At 40.4% G+C, this 16,102-nt stretch overlaps 2 protein-coding genes across 2 annotated transcripts; one reads left to right on the forward strand and one right to left on the reverse strand.

The window, feature by feature from the left end:
• The first annotated feature begins 2,228 nt into the window (after positions 1–2,228).
• On the forward strand, positions 2,229–6,120 carry LOC126790717 (rhamnogalacturonan I rhamnosyltransferase 1). Its single transcript, XM_050517060.1, has 8 exons — positions 2,229–2,788; positions 3,210–3,277; positions 3,363–3,451; positions 3,551–3,713; positions 4,005–4,294; positions 4,816–5,020; positions 5,379–5,536; positions 5,612–6,120. Exons 1-8 carry the CDS (start codon positions 2,524–2,526, stop codon positions 5,883–5,885), a joined length of 1,512 nt encoding a protein of 503 aa, XP_050373017.1. The 5' UTR covers positions 2,229–2,523; the 3' UTR covers positions 5,886–6,120.
• A 235-nt stretch (positions 6,121–6,355) lies between these two features.
• LOC126790718 (ribulose-1,5 bisphosphate carboxylase/oxygenase large subunit N-methyltransferase, chloroplastic) lies at positions 6,356–8,678 on the reverse strand. The gene is made up of 6 exons (XM_050517061.1): positions 8,166–8,678; positions 8,027–8,055; positions 7,567–7,778; positions 7,351–7,476; positions 6,862–7,266; positions 6,356–6,727 (listed from the first exon to the last, which is right to left on the reverse strand). Exons 1-6 carry the CDS (start codon positions 8,675–8,677, stop codon positions 6,521–6,523), a joined length of 1,491 nt encoding a protein of 496 aa, XP_050373018.1. The 5' UTR covers position 8,678; the 3' UTR covers positions 6,356–6,520.
• Between the last annotated feature and the right edge of the window lie 7,424 nt (positions 8,679–16,102).

Here is a 16,102-nt window from a genome sequence, read left to right on the forward strand (position 1 = left end):
TAGCTCCTAATCACATCACCGATTATACTACCACATATACTTGTACAAGATGAAGATACAAGGCAAGTCGATACATATCATCATGCTAGCAAATATGGACTTCTCCGATCCTCTCACGTTAAATATAATATAACGCACTTCTCCTCTCACGTGATTAGTTACAAAATAGGGCATGCATTGGTCTCAGGGATGCACTTATGCCACGTCATCCTTGTACCTAAAAATGGCAAACTCTTATCTCTTGGCCAGGGGCAGACCGCCCAGGCTTTTGACCAAAATACCTTTCGTGCAGAGCAAGCTGTAAATCCCGAACAGAGTTACAGAGGCTTTTTTTGTGTCCTGAGTTCTGACAAACCAATGAAAAATTTAAACCCCTTTATACCCTTTCCCATCCCAACATCATAAACGGGGTGGGGGATGGAGACGGTGACGTTCTGGGGATGGTTACATCGCAGGGGCTAATAAAAACTCCTCGTATTTCTTTCATATATAAAAAAATCTTAGACCCGACTTCACACTGTGACTACCATTAGAGATTTAAAATGAACTAGAATCCCTCTCTTCTCAGTGGACTAGCAAGTAGAGGATACTTACTAGTATGTATATATATATATATATATATAATAGTGTTATCTCTCAGCTCAGCTAGGGTTGCAATAAGCATTGCAAGGTTCTCTCAGTTCTCTGAACACAACTTCAGCTCAGAACAACTCGAACGAAATGAAGAGGGGATCTGAAGATGACAAAGATCATCCGCCCGAAAAACAGCCGAGGCTTCCTGGTGAGACTTTGTTCCCGATCTAGTGCTCTTACTTAAATATTCTTTGTTTTGTTCTTTTTTTAAGTTTAAAGAGCCAGCCTTGATTTTCTTGTGGGTGCAGGACATGATCTGAAAGGCAGACCACTGAAGTATGAACAAGGTATAGGGTTTTACGATCCCAACTACTCGTTTGACAGAGAGACATATCGCTTTTACCACACCAAAACTTACCGGATTGTTGATGAAAAATATGTGGTACTGGAGGATGATGATTTGCCTAACCCTATGGATGCTGATGATGAAGAGGAAAATCCCGATGACCCTGGCCCGGATAGCAAAGAAATCGACTATACCTCATCTGAGTCATCTGACAGCGACGCCGAAGAGGAGGATGTGAGTGGATGGTAGTAGGTGAATGAAGAGATAGTGGAAGAAATCACAGATAGTGAAATGAGTAGTCGGTGGTATGACTATCTATGCAGATCCTACGCATGAACAAACACAAGACAGTCGAACATAGAATTGAGGGGTAATCTTGCACATAGAGAATCGAAGCCAACCAAGAATGATGCTAAATATGACCATATTAACAAATGATCCTCAACAAATAGGTATCAAAGGTGTGGGTCCGTCAACCAATAATATAACCAAAATAAATTTTAAAACTAATTAAAATGACTGAAAATCAAAAGGAGCAAGCCCAAATGAACCGAGGCCCAAAATCCACATGGGTCCTAGATCCAAATCCGCCCCAAATTCGAAGCCAGATTTGACTAAGATAAACAGCCGAGACCCTCTGCCGCAAACTTAATCCCCCCACTGGCAAAGATCGAATCAAATCCATCGCCATAGTCGTAACCCTCGTGACCAGATCCGTCGAATTCAGTCTTGAGCCGATCACGCTGAAGCCCCGACAACGCTTCACTGCCCAACTCAGCAACTTGGATCGCCAAGCAACCCCAACCAAACGTCGAGAATGGCAAATCCAAATTCCCCTTAGTTAGAATCCTTATAGTCCAATCACCGAAAAAAATAATAAGGGTATTGCTATCAATAGTAGTCCTAAGCAACGCGGCGACTGGTTTTTTTCAACATCAACAAATCTTAGAAAAGAATTAATTGTTGTAAATGAGTCATTATTTTTTATATTTAAATTCTTTAAAACCGGACAATTGAAGTTATAAAAAAAATTAGAAAATCTAATTACTAATTTTAGAGGTATGAACAGAATTTTCCATTTCTAAATCTATGAATATGAGCGATATAATTTTAAGATTTTCCACTTAAGAGTGCATCATATGCGTACTAACAATAAACATATATCAGAAAAGCAACAAAATTCCAGTAAAACTCAGTCAAACAGAGAAGAAGAAATCAAAACTCATGTAAATCCCTCTTAATATAATATCCTCCAAACTTATATATATTTCCAATCGTTGTCGTCGGTAAACAGAAGAGACCATTCCTCTGAGACCCTAGAGAGATCTAACCAAAACCAAATGTTCCCTTTTCCCCCTGAACAATTTATTTTTGTTCATTAATAAAGTGAAGAAATCCAACACCCAACAACTAGCCGAAAGAAGAAGCAATTTCTGGAATGCAAAAACTGCGTGACGGTTTCATTGGGTTGTTGAGATTTTAATTCCCCCACCGCCGATCTTTAAACGCCCACCAGGGCAATGCGGGCTGCTGTTTTGATTTTGGGGATTTCATGAGAAATTTGGGGATTCCGATGCCATGTTGTGTTTGAGAGAGAAACTGGAATGGAGGTTAGATCTGGGGAGGGTGGTGTACATGTCCGCTGCGACAAGCTTCCGTCGACGCCGGTGATCCCCAGGACGCGGCTTCAGGTTTGGTTCATCAGGTTGTGCTCTAGCTTGTTTCTTTGGACTTGTTTGGTTCAGTTAGTCGCCGTTGGTGGGCTATGGCATCCGCATTTGCTCTCCAATATCAGCAATCGCATTTCCCAGGTTACTCTCGCTCCGGCCGTCCCCGGAGTACTGTCCCCGCCGCCTCTCCTTCCTGCGAGTGAGTTTGTTTTTCTAATTGACAATAAGCTCTCAACTGATTTTGAGGTTCCGGAGTTGTTTGATGAGAATCGAGCGGTGGATTGTGTTATAAATGAAGGCATTTTGATGATTTAGCTAAGTAGTTAAGTGTTTTTTTTTTAATTCAGTGATGCATATTCGACAATGGAGGATAGTTGGTTTCTTTTTCTTTTTTTATAGTTGAAGCAGTTGAGGTTAGGGAGATGTAGGTAGGATTGCGTTGCTTGCGTTTAACAAAGAAAAAAAAAGATTGCTTGCATTTTCTATGGTGTTTTGAATTGCAATGTAAGTTTTCTTGGAGCTGTATTCTGTATATTCCAGTGCAAAAGATTCTGTCTTGTAATGTGATGTGTGTGAATATGAAGGTTCTATGCGTAATCTGATGTGTTGAATTGTTGCAGGAAATTATACAAGTAATGGGTTTCTTAGAGTTTCGTGCAATGGGGGCTTGAATCAAATGCGTGCTGCGGTTTGTACTATGTGATTGTTTTCTTTTTTTCTTCATCCCTTATCCCATATATTGTGATTAACAGCTACGCTTCTTTGCATTACAGATTTGTGACATGGTGACTGTTGCTCGGCTTTTAAATCTCACTTTGGTTGTCCCAGAGCTTGATAAGACGTCTTTCTGGGCTGATCCTAGGTATAGTAATGAATCCAAATGGAACTGTTAGTCTGTGATCGCTTAACTTCTTTCTTTGCTGCCTTGAGACTTTAACTATGTTTATTTTTTTTTTTGCAGTAATTTTGAGGATATATTTGATTTGAGACATTTCATTGATTCACTGAGAGATGAAGTCCGAATTGTCAGAAGACTGCCAAAGAGCTTTAGTAGGAAATATGGGTATAAACCAGTCGAGATGCCTCCTGTTAGTTGGTCAAATGAAAAGTACTATCTTGAACAGGTACGCATTTCATTTTAGTATATTTTTAATGCAGAATATATCTTATTTTTAGTTTGAAAACTTTCTATAGATTCTTGATCCTATAGGGGCACTGAATCGATTATTCTGCAATTCAATTTGTTTGTTGGCATCCTATTAATAGCATGAATTAATGTAATTAAAACTTACTTTTGTGTGATAAAATTGTAAAATGTCTCTGAGGTTTCTGCTTCTTGGGGTTTGAGTGAGTTGCTTTCTGATTTTATTCATAGTGATACATCCTAATTCAGTGCCTTGGATTCCCTTATGCAGATTTTGCCACTTGTTAGCAAGCATAAGGTGTTGCACTTTAATAGAACAGATACACGCTTGGCAAACAATTGGTTACCTCTTAATCTTCAGCGACTCAGGTGTCGTGTAAATTTCCAGGCACTGAAGTTCACTCCAAAAATTGAGTCTTTGGGTTACAAATTGGTACGTATACTTCAAGAAAAGGGACCTTTCGTGACTTTGCATCTGAGGTATGAGATGGATATGCTGGCCTTCTCTGGTTGTACTCATGGCTGCACCGCTGAAGAAGCTGAGGAGCTCAAACGTTTAAGGTTGGTGGAGTTTTACATTTTAAAGATTTACTCCGCCGAATGCTAGTCATTAGTGTTCTTATGATGGCTTGCGTGATTATGCTTTATACACACCCTATTGCTAGTGGATACATTACAATTCAGCAGGAAAAGAGAAATACATAATGTATAAGTTATGATACATCAATTAGTTTTTGGTCAGTTTGTTTTGCCTATAAATGATAATAAAAGTTTCAGGATTCTATCCTCATTTTCTGTTGGTGAAAGAAATATGAAATGAGCAAAATAGTGGTTAGAAACAGCCATGGCTAATAATGACAGTCCCAATCCCACCTATGTATCTTCATTCTTGGGCAGACCAGGGATATATTACATTATTACTTCTAATCCATTGGCTCAATTAATAATTTGTCTACTTCTATAAATTTGTTATTGTTAAGGATTGTTTATATTAGCTTATTCAGAAAAAAAAAGATTGTTTGTATTAGCTATCATATCAAGTCTTACCCACATGTATGTCTCTTAATGTACCATTCATTCAGGTATGCATATCCATGGTGGAGAGAAAAAGAGATAGTGTCGGAAGAGAAGAGGTCTCAAGGTTTGTGTCCTCTGACACCAGAGGAAAGTGCCTTAATTTTGCAAGCATTGGGCTTTAGCAAAGACACACAGATCTACATTGCAGCTGGTGAGATTTATGGCAATGATAGGAGACTTGCACCGCTAAGAGCGGCGTTTCCCCGAATTGTGAGTCAATTCTCTTAGTTATGCACCGCTTGTGGTTCTGAAACACTTTATGGCAAAATTGTGCTATCCTGGCTATCCTGGTTTCATAAGGAATCTTTGTCAGAACTGTGCTTACAAAGATAATTATTGATAATTTTTTTTGTTACTAATATAAACAAGCTAATTACTGATATGATTAGCGGGCAAGCCTTTTGTGATGTGGAAAATTATGGGTCTCATAGATCCCATCCACATTTGACCCGACTCTAGAATATTCATCCCCTTCATATCTATCTGTGTAGTTACCTTGTGCTTTGTTTAAACTTTGAAGGTAAGCTTCTTAACAGGAAAATCTTGTCTTTGTGTTTGTTTATTTCAGCTGAAGAAAGAAACACTTCTCGCACCAGAGGAGTTGCAACAATTTCAGAATCATTCGTCTCAAATGGCTGCTTTGGATTTTATGGTTGCGGTAGCCAGTAATACTTTTGTCCCTACCTATGATGGAAACATGGCAAAACTTGTTGAAGGTCACCGTAGGTATGTGACAATCTCACCAGATGGATTTTGTTTTATTGAGTAACAAATGTAGGCTCCTAATTACATGTCGTACAGGTATCTTGGTTTCAAGAAAAGCATCTTGCTAGATCGGAAAAAACTTGTCGAATTATTAGATATGCATTTAAACGGGACACTTTCATGGCATGAGTTCGCACTTTCTGTAAGATCCGTCCATGAGAGAAGAATGGGACAGCCAAGTCGGCGATTAGTTATCCTGGATAAGCCAAAGGAAGAAGACTATTTTTATGCAAATCCTCAGGAGTGCCTCTGCGTGGGAATGAATTGTGATGACTTGCTAAACCCTGGTAACTTAACTAAACCTAGGTGACTGCAACTGCAAGCCGTCAAAAGCTGGAATCAGCTTCCACGGAATTGTTTGAGAGCGGTCGACAGTCCATGTTGCTTTCATATTAGTAAGCATGCAGCAATGTACACACACAGATAAGAGTTTTGTAGGAAATGCATAAAGAATGCACTCGAGTTCCCAATTTGGGCGTCAACAAAGATACGTGGTATTCATTTGTTCCCATTCATCAAATCAATGTCCATATATTTATTTGTTTTGCTTTGTTTTTGAAACTTCAGATTAATTCAATACTGTTCAGTTCTAGAATTTCATAATTAAAATCAGATGGGGTAAGAATTTGTAGTCATGAGAAGGGGCACTGATGGTGCAGTTAACTTCCGGTTCCCAAACAATGAAAGAATCATCACATGCTTTTTCCAGGTTTCACCAAACGTAGCAATTTTAGTAATACAAATATTTTAACTGTTACAATTATGCACACAGGATGCCTGGTGTTTCAATATTGGTAGGAGTAGCTCTGCTGGTACGTCAGCCATAAAAGTACAATAAGCAACACAAATGTCTTAATGGGATCCATTGTTCAAGTAAAAATGCTTCCTCATCCTCTTCAGGGAATTCTCAGTACTTTTGCCATCGATTTGTAACAAGAACTTCCACTACTCCCAGAAGATGATGTCTCCTAGCTCCCCGGAAAGTCCAAGATCCTTCAGCCTTCTCTCTTGGTAGTACTCCAAAATGTCTAGTTCTAATTCTCTATCCTTGAAAATACTATCAATGTGTTGCAGCACCTTCTTCTCCCCTGCTCTGATTCCAACTGCAATCGCCAGCCTTGGATTGAGTTCTGATTCTTTTAACCTCTCATCCTGCAAAGAGCGATTTGTGAGAAGTTGTTACAAGTCTAGTTCAGACCTCAGAAATAACTGATCACCATTTCACATACTACTGCAAGACTTCACTAAGGTACCTTGCATGGAGGATAGAAAGTTTAGAAACAAACCTCTTCAAGGGTGGTGGGATACGAAGAAAGAGCAGATTTGCAGGCATCTCTAACTACTCTGCATATGAGCTCCTCATTGGCACGGCTCACAGGCAGGTCAAGAAATTCCCAGACAGAATTTCTGAATACAGATTCCAAGAGGAAAGCATCGGTTCCTCCGAGAGCTACCAGCCGCAGGTACGGAAGCATTTTTTCTGGAAGTGAACAGTCCAAAAATATGTCGAAGTATGCAGTCTCATCCATACCATTTGATTCAGCTATGTCCAGCTTGTCCCCATAAAATGGGTCTGACTCTGATATCTGCAATGTCAAGGTGAAGGCATTCCGATTTGCCTTTGACTCTATGAATCCGTAGTCTAAAGCTAACTCAGCATTGCTCTTGTTTATATCATACTGGATGTAAACCTGTTGAGAATCGCACAATTGTTACATCTACCCATTCATAGCATTCAAGGATCATTAGTCCTCTATCTAAGTGATGTTCTTTACCTGCTCTCCGGCCTTGACAGAAAGTGGGCTTTTTATAGCAAACAGATAATCCCAAGAGAAAAGACCTGCTGCTCCTTTGATCTCATATGCATGCTCTTCTGTAGTTACACTTGAGCTGTGGTTAATCTTGAAAAGAAACGAAACAATTTATATCAGGATAAAACAATTCATATTAGAAAATTTGATTATATGTTTAACAAGAGTTCATCAGCTTACAAAGTCTGCGAATGGGATCAAAACAAGACTTTGATTACGGAGGCGCGAGAATGCCCGAGATCTCAGTATACCAAATGCCCAAAAAAAGTCATCCAATGTGATAGGAGAAGGGAAAAGCTGCTTGTTAGGAAGGATGATTTCTTGTTCCACAATCTGAAACTCACTCTGCACATACTCTTTGACACTCATTGTTGTGCTCAAAAGTTGAGTTCCTGCCAAACAACCTCAATCTATCATATTCGAACCATGAACCGCAACAACCAAGAAAAGTTTACTATAATCTCCAACATCAGTTTACTATGTACATTACTAGAAACACGCCCATCAAACTCCTCAACATTATAACATCTTCATTTTAAGTCTCAGTTAACAACTTCAAGATTACATTTTAACACCAACATGAAGCCACAAACTTGATCTCACTACACAATTATAATTTCCACAAATAAATTCAACTAACCTTGAAGCTCATCAAGCTCCTCTTCTGACCTGCACTGAAACCATCAACAAAAACACTCTTATCAACCCCACAATCTCAAACCTCCATAAACGAACCGTACAGATCAAAACTTCAGTAAACGACAATTAGCCAAACCCACCAGAACACAGGCGAATCAGTAGTCTCAGGAAGAATATCAAAGTAAAGCTTCCACTTGGAATCGTCTCTACTCTTCTCTCTAAGCAAAAACAGAGCCACAGACAACCAAGGCTTCAACCCACCGCACACATTTCCAATCTCCGAGGCTGACACAGCATCCGGGCTTATCCACAGCCTCTTTGGGACCTCCAGAACAACCTCGTTTCTGGCAATGTCTCTCTGAGCCACGAGTCCCATGCCTTCAGGGACCAAAGCTGGTTTCGCAAGTGTCTTGCCGGAGACTACACCCTCGTCCCGGAGCCACTGCCAGAAGGTCTGCACCGCCGGAGGGAGTGAGGTGTCGCATTGGGGGACAGAGAGTGAGCTGGTGACCCGAAAGGGAAGAGCTTTAGTGTTGTTGAGATGAAGGGTTGGTCGTTTTGATAAGGAACATGGGTGTTTGAGTTTTGGTTTGAGATGAGAGGAGAGGAAAGCGGAGGAGGAAGAAGATAGAGTGAAGAGTGTGACTTCCATATTGGGTTGAAGGAAGTGTTTGGTCTTGGTTGATTTATACTCATATAGCTTCTGCTCGTGGATAGGATAATAGAAATTGCTATGCAGTTGAGTTTAAACGTTTGATCATCTGCTAATGGATAAGAGGTCTTGAGATATTTCAAACTTAGTACATGGCATATTGGGCAAATGATCCTTGAAGATAATACAATATATATTACGGAAGGTGAAAATCTCTTAATAATGCTTGGCAAAAGAAAATACTCTTAATAATGAGATGAGAAACGAATACAAAGATTTGGTTTCTACTAATTTCTAGATTAAGTGAAAAAAATCTACTGCCACAATCAAATCACATAATATGCCTCACCTCTATCTCTATGCATTTTTGTTTTTTGGTTAACCCTCCATCTCTATGCATAGTAACATTGGTTTACGTACAATAGAGGCATAAAACAATGGCCAAACTCGATCGATCGCCTTACCCTCGGGGATGATCATGTGGTACATGTGCACCGCACAAGTTTTTCTCCCCCATCTCAGAATTGTTTGAGTCATGGTACATGGTAAAAGCTGCGTGCATATATGTTCCTCTTTTTTGGTAAGGATAAAACTGATAAAACTCGGCAGCCTCGAGTTCAGTCGTGATCACCGGATTGCCATCACTGTCATTGGAGAAGAAAACTTGAAAAACAGCTACACGTTCATTCCCATGCTCGCAGGAAACCACCAACCAAATACGGCCACCATCCAACTTCCCCATGAAACAACCCATAACACGCAAAAAAGGACAGAAAATCGTCTGAAGCTCATTTAGGACTCGAATCAGCTTGGGGATACCATTCGCATCCAACTGATAAACAGCGAGCTCATTTGTCCAGTAAGAGTTTTTACTGTGTATTATACCGATTAGAAAGCCCTCAGATTCTACGACAGCTCTAAACACAACCGGCCGGTCCTTGTGTTCCTCCGGCCAATGCTCCCATTTTTGTTTGTGAGTGTCAAAGAGGTATACACCCCTCCTCCAATAGCTAATTACGAAATAGTGACCCCAAGTACAGTGTTGATCGAAAGTGCAACCATCATTACATTGTGGGGGACGGGGGAGCTCTTTCCAGAATTGTTGAAGGGGATCGAAAACCTTGAATAGGGGTGGTTGATGATCAATATCTTTCTCATCGCCCGAGTATTTCATCTTGGCGAAAACATATATTTTGTTCTCAAGGGTGAAAACTATAGGATCAACCAAGGTCTCTGGATTTACTAATCTCGGATCAATTATCTTCCTTGGAATAGTACGGTCGTCGTTGAGACTGATGGTTGGACCACCAGAAGCATCAGGATCCAAGGAAAAAACATCTAAATTGGGCACCCAAGAATTATCATGCCGATGTACCTTTTCACGCGAACGCTCATCAAAATTATTTATTTCACCGTCAACGGAATTGTCATCATCATCATCAGAATCATTGCTTTTAGGGTGACTCCATCTTGTGGATTTCCCCCCTAGCATGTACAGTTTGGAATCCACAAGAATAGGACTCATTCGCAGCGGAATAGGAGTATTTGGAGTATATTCGTCGTCGACATCAGGATAATAATCATGCACAACTTCAAACCCCCTAGGCTTTGGAGAATTCCTTTTGCAGAATCTATCAAAATTTAGACGGCATATTCGACGCTCGGTCATCAAGTACAAAAACCAAGCCTTCTTCAGCGCTGGTGCTTGCATCGCCATCTTAGTTCAATGATTGTAAAACGTTTAATTGGCAGGCCTCTGTAGCGAAACCCTAGCAAAAAAGATTGATAGGAATCGATGCTGAGTGAGGTTATAGGTCTATATATACGCACACTAGCTCATACAATCATAACAGAGTGGAAATCCCAAAATAATCTCCGAAGTTGGGGTAAATACAGATTCCCAATTTGCAACAGTATATGACACTGGATTACAAAAAAAAAACATATATATATATATTATGTTTTTCAAAAATTTATATTATGAAACCAGAAAACATTGGTTCTGGTCCTCACACTTGCAAAGCTAGTTGAAGTGCTTGTTTATTTCATCAATCGTATCACAGTTATGTACCAACGAACTGAACGAAGTAAAAGTGTTTCTGTTACACACGTACACTATTCTATCGGGGCGACTGAAATCATAGAATAGTAGCCAGGTTGAGGTGCAATTGTGACATGGAGTAGTAGGATGAGTACGACTGTTGGCGTGAATCACGGAGGGGATTGTGGGATCGTTGCTTTCAAAAATATATACTTTCTGATTATATATATAGGACATCAATATGTATAGATTGATTAAGAAAGTTCAACATATTTTTCCACTTGGTATCAGAACATTACTCTGTTTTTCCTGGGTTTATTTTTCTCTGCAGTGTGCGAGCTCGTCAGCCGAGCTTTCTATCACCATATCTCGGAGCACAGTCCATCTTCCGACGTCAGCAAGCTGGTAGCAAAGTCAGAATACCCGACTCGGAACCGCTCCAAGCTCCCTCGGAACCGCCAAGCTCCCGCCGATAAGCTCAGCTCACCCGCGCGTTGTAATAACCCTAGATTTTAAAACAATATGTGAATTGTTTTGAATTCTATTAAGTTTTGGAATTTCAAATAAAATGAAACTTATTGTTTGCGATGTTTTGAAACGAAAAACGGAAACGTTTTCGGAACGTTTATTAAGAAAAACTTTACGTTTCCGAACGATTTTATCGACTTTTATTCCGTTGCTCGGTTGTGAAAACTTCCTTCACGAAAGTTGTAGAGCTCGTCGATACGAGTTCGAGAGTATGTGACGCGTTCTACTCGGACGACGTACGTAAAAGTTATTAACGACGGAAGTTAGTTTCCGATTTTGGGAGGGGGTATAAAAGGAAATTGTTTTAGTTAGGGTTCCCATAATTGGAAACCCTTTCGTTCCACTCTCTCCCCCGCCTCCCTCGGTTCTCTCTCTCTCTCACCCGACCCTTCTCTCTCTTTCTCTTCCTTCCGAATCGTTCTCTCCCCCGACCCCCACCTCCAGCCCGGCGTGTCGACCACCGCCGACGCAGAGAGCACCGTGCTACCCTCCATAGCCGACCCAGAGGTCGACGCACTCACGCACGCAGCGTCGGAGCTCCACCACGGCGTCAAGGTCCTGCAATTCCACCGAAACCTTCGCGAGCTCTCCGGCGACAATCCGACGATCCAAGAACGTGATTGAGGTGAGGGTTAGCCTAGGATGATTGTGGTGATGCTTGTTGAGTTTTTTTGTGGTTGTTTTGAGTTGTTTAGAGGGAGATCGGAGGATGAAGTTTTGGGTGAGATGCCGCCGCCTTAGGCGGCGCGTGTGGGCGAGTAGAGGGGGCTAGGCACGGTGTGAGGCCGTGGGAAGGCAGAGGGAAGGAAGAGGGTGGTTTTGGAGGCGGCGGTGGCGTGATACGCGCCGTGGTTAGCCTCGGCGCGTGGGCCCCACGCGCGGCCGGCCGGAGGTAGCGCGTGTGCCACACGCGCCGCCGTGTGAGGCGGTGTAATTAGTTTTGACTGAAGGGGTATTTTGGTAATTTACTGTATACGGTAAATGTAAATGTAATTTTTATTTACTACGGTAAATATAATTAAATTTTACCTTCGGTAAATGTAAATATAAATTACTTTCAGTAAATGTAAAAAGTAATTTTGTAAAAGGGTAATTTAGTAAATTTTATTTACTGAATTTGTATTTACATTTAAATCGTACGTATACGTACAGAAATACGTATTAAATATTTATACGTACAGAAATACGTATTAATATTTATACGTATAGAAATACGTATTAAATATTTTATACGTACAAAAATACGTATTAATATTTATACGTACAGAAATACGTATTAATATTTATACGTACAGAATTACGTATTATTATTTATACGTACAGAAATACGTACATAATAATTATACGTACAGAAATACGTATATATATTATTTATACGTACAGAAATACGTATATAGTACTTATACGTACAGAAATACGTATATAGTACTTATACGTACAGAAATACGTATTAATTGAGTATTGTACAGTAACCGTGAATAGTGAACAGTAATTTCGTAAAACCGAAAATTGCTGAACAGTAACCGATTATTACTGTTTCGGCATTTAAAGGTTTACGAATCGATTCTAAATGCTTGTCTTATCTTTTTAAGGTGATCGCTAAATCGAGGAAAGGAATTATCATCGGAAATTGTGGATTTACGCTCGAGTCTATAAGGTGAGTGAAATCTCACTGAATTACGAATCTATCCTCGTGGTGATTCAACATTTTTGCAAGTGTGTTTATCAAATGAATTACAACATGTATATAATTTAGTGGACTACATATATACCGTATAATGGTAATAAGTACATATATATATATAGTTCATTAAATTACGTACTGTTATTAATTCATTAACAATAGTCATTTCGGTGACGGAAAATTTTGCATGAGTATGTGATTTGAATGGTACAATATGATGTGAGAATATTGTACGTAATTCTTCAGGTGTTTATGAAATATGACATGTATAGGATATAGTGGACTATGTATATATTGTATAAATGGTAATAAATACGAATATATATAGTTTGCTATATAATATACTGTTATGATTTTTATTGTGGTGATATCGTGAAAGTTTTAAAACGTACAATATGATGAGTGATTATTGTACATGATTTATCACGGAGAATGTTAAAAAAATTGTGATTTGTCTTCGGACGTGATGTGTGGTACAATATGATGTGTGATTATTGTACGTGACTTTTAACATTGAGATTGTTAAAAATGTGAATTGTCTTCGGACCTGACTTTTGGTACAATATGATGTGAGATTATTGTACGTGTTTGGCAAGTCGGAACCTAGCCTTTGGCCGGGCGAAAGTTACGATACAGTTAGAGCTCTAGTCTGTCTGCCTTAGTACTGCATGCGAGGTAACGGGTGGTTATCTGCTCATGGGTACTCGGTGTATTTTGGATGTTGGGTAGCGGGTGGCTATCCAATATCAACGGTGTATTACGAGAGGGGTAACAGATGTGTACCAGCGTTCTTGGTACCCGTATTATAAATGCATTGGGTAACCAGAAGGGTTACCTAATTTCCTCATGAACGTTTTATTTCATATTTCTTTGGGTCAACCAGATGGGCTGACGAGTGACTCATGAGGGCATTTATATTTGTTGTTTTGTGATCTTTCGTATATTTTGATATGGGAATTATATTTTGATTTTACTCATACGAGCTGTAAAGCTTACCGGGTTTGTGTTTACAATCCCGGTGCACCAATTCGATGGTGTAGTGGATGACTCCGCAGGTGTAGATTAGCGGGAATTGACGGACCGCTCAGAGGACTTGAAGTGATTTACCTCCAACTTGTGTGAGGATTTTGTGTGACTATTTTGTGAGAGATTGTGAGGATTATTACATTCCAACTTACGTAATGTAAATTATAAATTTGGGTTGTAATAATTGGTTTTCTGAGTTGTATTGATAACTCAGTGATGATCCGCTGTGCACTTAAATGATTCCGATTTTATTGAGATTATTTTGTGTTTAACGACTTTAGAATTTTGAGTTTTTAAGCTCGAAATTTTGGGGCCGTTACACGCGTTCTCCCGCCGATAAGCTCTGCTCACCTCGCGTGCCACCCCGCCGAGCTCCTCTCCGATCAGCTCAGCTCGAACCGTCGCGTTCTCCCGCCGATACGCTCTGCTCCATCCTTGTTCTGCCGGTCTCCGGTCTCCCTCGACAACATCTCCTTCTGCCGCTGCAACCTTTGCACCACAGGCGCCGCTGCAAGCTCTCATCCACGGGAACCGCCGCATCAAGCTCTCTGTTGACATCGCCGGTGAAAGTCTGGCCGAATCGCCCGTTGAAATCGCCGCTGGCTCCGGATTTGGATCCGATCTGCCCGATCCGACCCAGCTACGACCCGCCCGTATTTGACCTGACCCGGAGCTGATCCGACCTGGATCTGACCCGATTCAGACGAACCAGACCCGACCTGGCCCAGAATTGGTATTTTTGATTGTCATTGTAGGTTCACTGACAGTGCGCGTGCACCCAAGACATGTTTATATCGGTTTTTTTATAACAATACCCACCGCATCCATAGCTGGTCGTGGCAAAATTGGTATGGCTTTAAATATTTCTAACTTTGTTGGTTTTGATACATGGATTATTGATTTGGGTGCGTCTGATCATATGACTTATGACATATCTTATTTTACCATATTGTCTCCTCCACTAGTACCCTATGTTACTAATGCTAATGATGAGGCGTTTCCCGTATTAGGGAAATGGTCAGTTCGTATTACTCCCACAATAGAGCTTCACAATGTGCTCTATGTACCTGCTTTATCTCATCATTTGATATATGTTCCCCAATTAAATGCTGACGCTAAATGCTCTGTGACATTTTTTCCCATGTATGTGATATTTCAGGATCTTCTCACCGGGAAGTTAATTGGTCGGGGTTATCTGAGGGGTTGGTTGTTTCATCTGGATCAGACATATGCGGGGGAGAAACCAGGGGCACAGTCTCGGACCGCTTTAATCTGCACTTCTGACAAGTTAAGTGAAGTTTGGTTATGGCATCGTCGTTTAGGGCATCCATCTTTTAGTGTTATGAAAAAATCTATGCCTACTTTGTTCATTAGTGTGGATGAGTCACTTTTACGTTGTGAGACATGTGTTTTAGGTAAGAGTCATCGATCTACTTATTCCCCTAGTACTTCAAATAAACATATTCTTCCTTTCGAATTGATTCATTCTGATGTTTGGGGACCATCCAAAGAGTCTACTGTGTCAGGAATGCGGTATTATGTGTCATTTATTGATGATTCCACCCGTCTTTCATGGATTGTTCTCCTTAAAACTAAAGATGAGGTTTTTCCCGCTTTTCAAGCCTTCTATACCACTGTCCAAACACAATATAATGCCACAGTTAGAGTTCTTCGTTCTGATAATGGGGGGAGGAATATGTGAATCATGTCTTTCAGGAGTTCCTTAACACACACAGAATTGTTCATCAGACAACGTGTCCTTATACACCTGAGCAGAATGGCGTTTCTGAAAGAAAAAATCGTCACTTACTTGACATGGCTCGGTGTATTCTTTTTAGTGCCCATATGCCCAAATACCTTTGGGGTGATGCTGTCATAACTTCCGCCCACCTCATTAATCGTCTTCCCTCTCGTGCCCTTCAGGGAAAAGTTCCATATGAGGTGCTTGCATCTCATGTCTCCTTACCCTCTTTTCATAATCTTCTTGCCCGTGTTTTTGGTTGTGTTGCTTTTGTTCATCTTCTACATCACCAGAGATCTAAGTTGGATGCCCGGGCCGTTAAATGTGTGTTTTTTGGGTATGGAGGACATCAAAAAGGGTATCGGTGCTATCATCCGCCTACCGGGAAGTACTATGTCACTATGG

This window comes from Argentina anserina, chromosome 4 (assembly GCF_933775445.1).
Source record: "Argentina anserina chromosome 4, drPotAnse1.1, whole genome shotgun sequence".
In the NCBI taxonomy this organism is placed as follows: domain Eukaryota; kingdom Viridiplantae; phylum Streptophyta; class Magnoliopsida; order Rosales; family Rosaceae; genus Argentina; species Argentina anserina.

Bases quoted from the DNA above. Each gene is read 5' to 3' on its own strand.
- LOC126790717 (XM_050517060.1), top strand. From the start codon at position 2,524: ATGGAGGTTAGATCTGGGGAGGGTGGTGTACATGTCCGCTGCGACAAG. The intron at 5,021-5,378 runs GTGAGTCAATTC...TGTTTATTTCAG, and splicing joins GAGCGGCGTTTCCCCGAATT to CTGAAGAAAGAAACACTTCT. The intron at 5,537-5,611 runs GTATGTGACAAT...CATGTCGTACAG, and splicing joins CTTGTTGAAGGTCACCGTAG to GTATCTTGGTTTCAAGAAAA.
- LOC126790718 (XM_050517061.1), bottom strand. From the start codon at position 8,677: ATGGAAGTCACACTCTTCACTCTATCTTCTTCCTCCTCCGCTTTCCTC. The intron at 7,477-7,566 runs GTAAGCTGATGA...TTTCTTTTCAAG, and splicing joins TGATCCCATTCGCAGACTTT to ATTAACCACAGCTCAAGTGT. The intron at 6,728-6,861 runs GTTTGTTTCTAA...CGCTCTTTGCAG, and splicing joins ATCCCACCACCCTTGAAGAG to GATGAGAGGTTAAAAGAATC.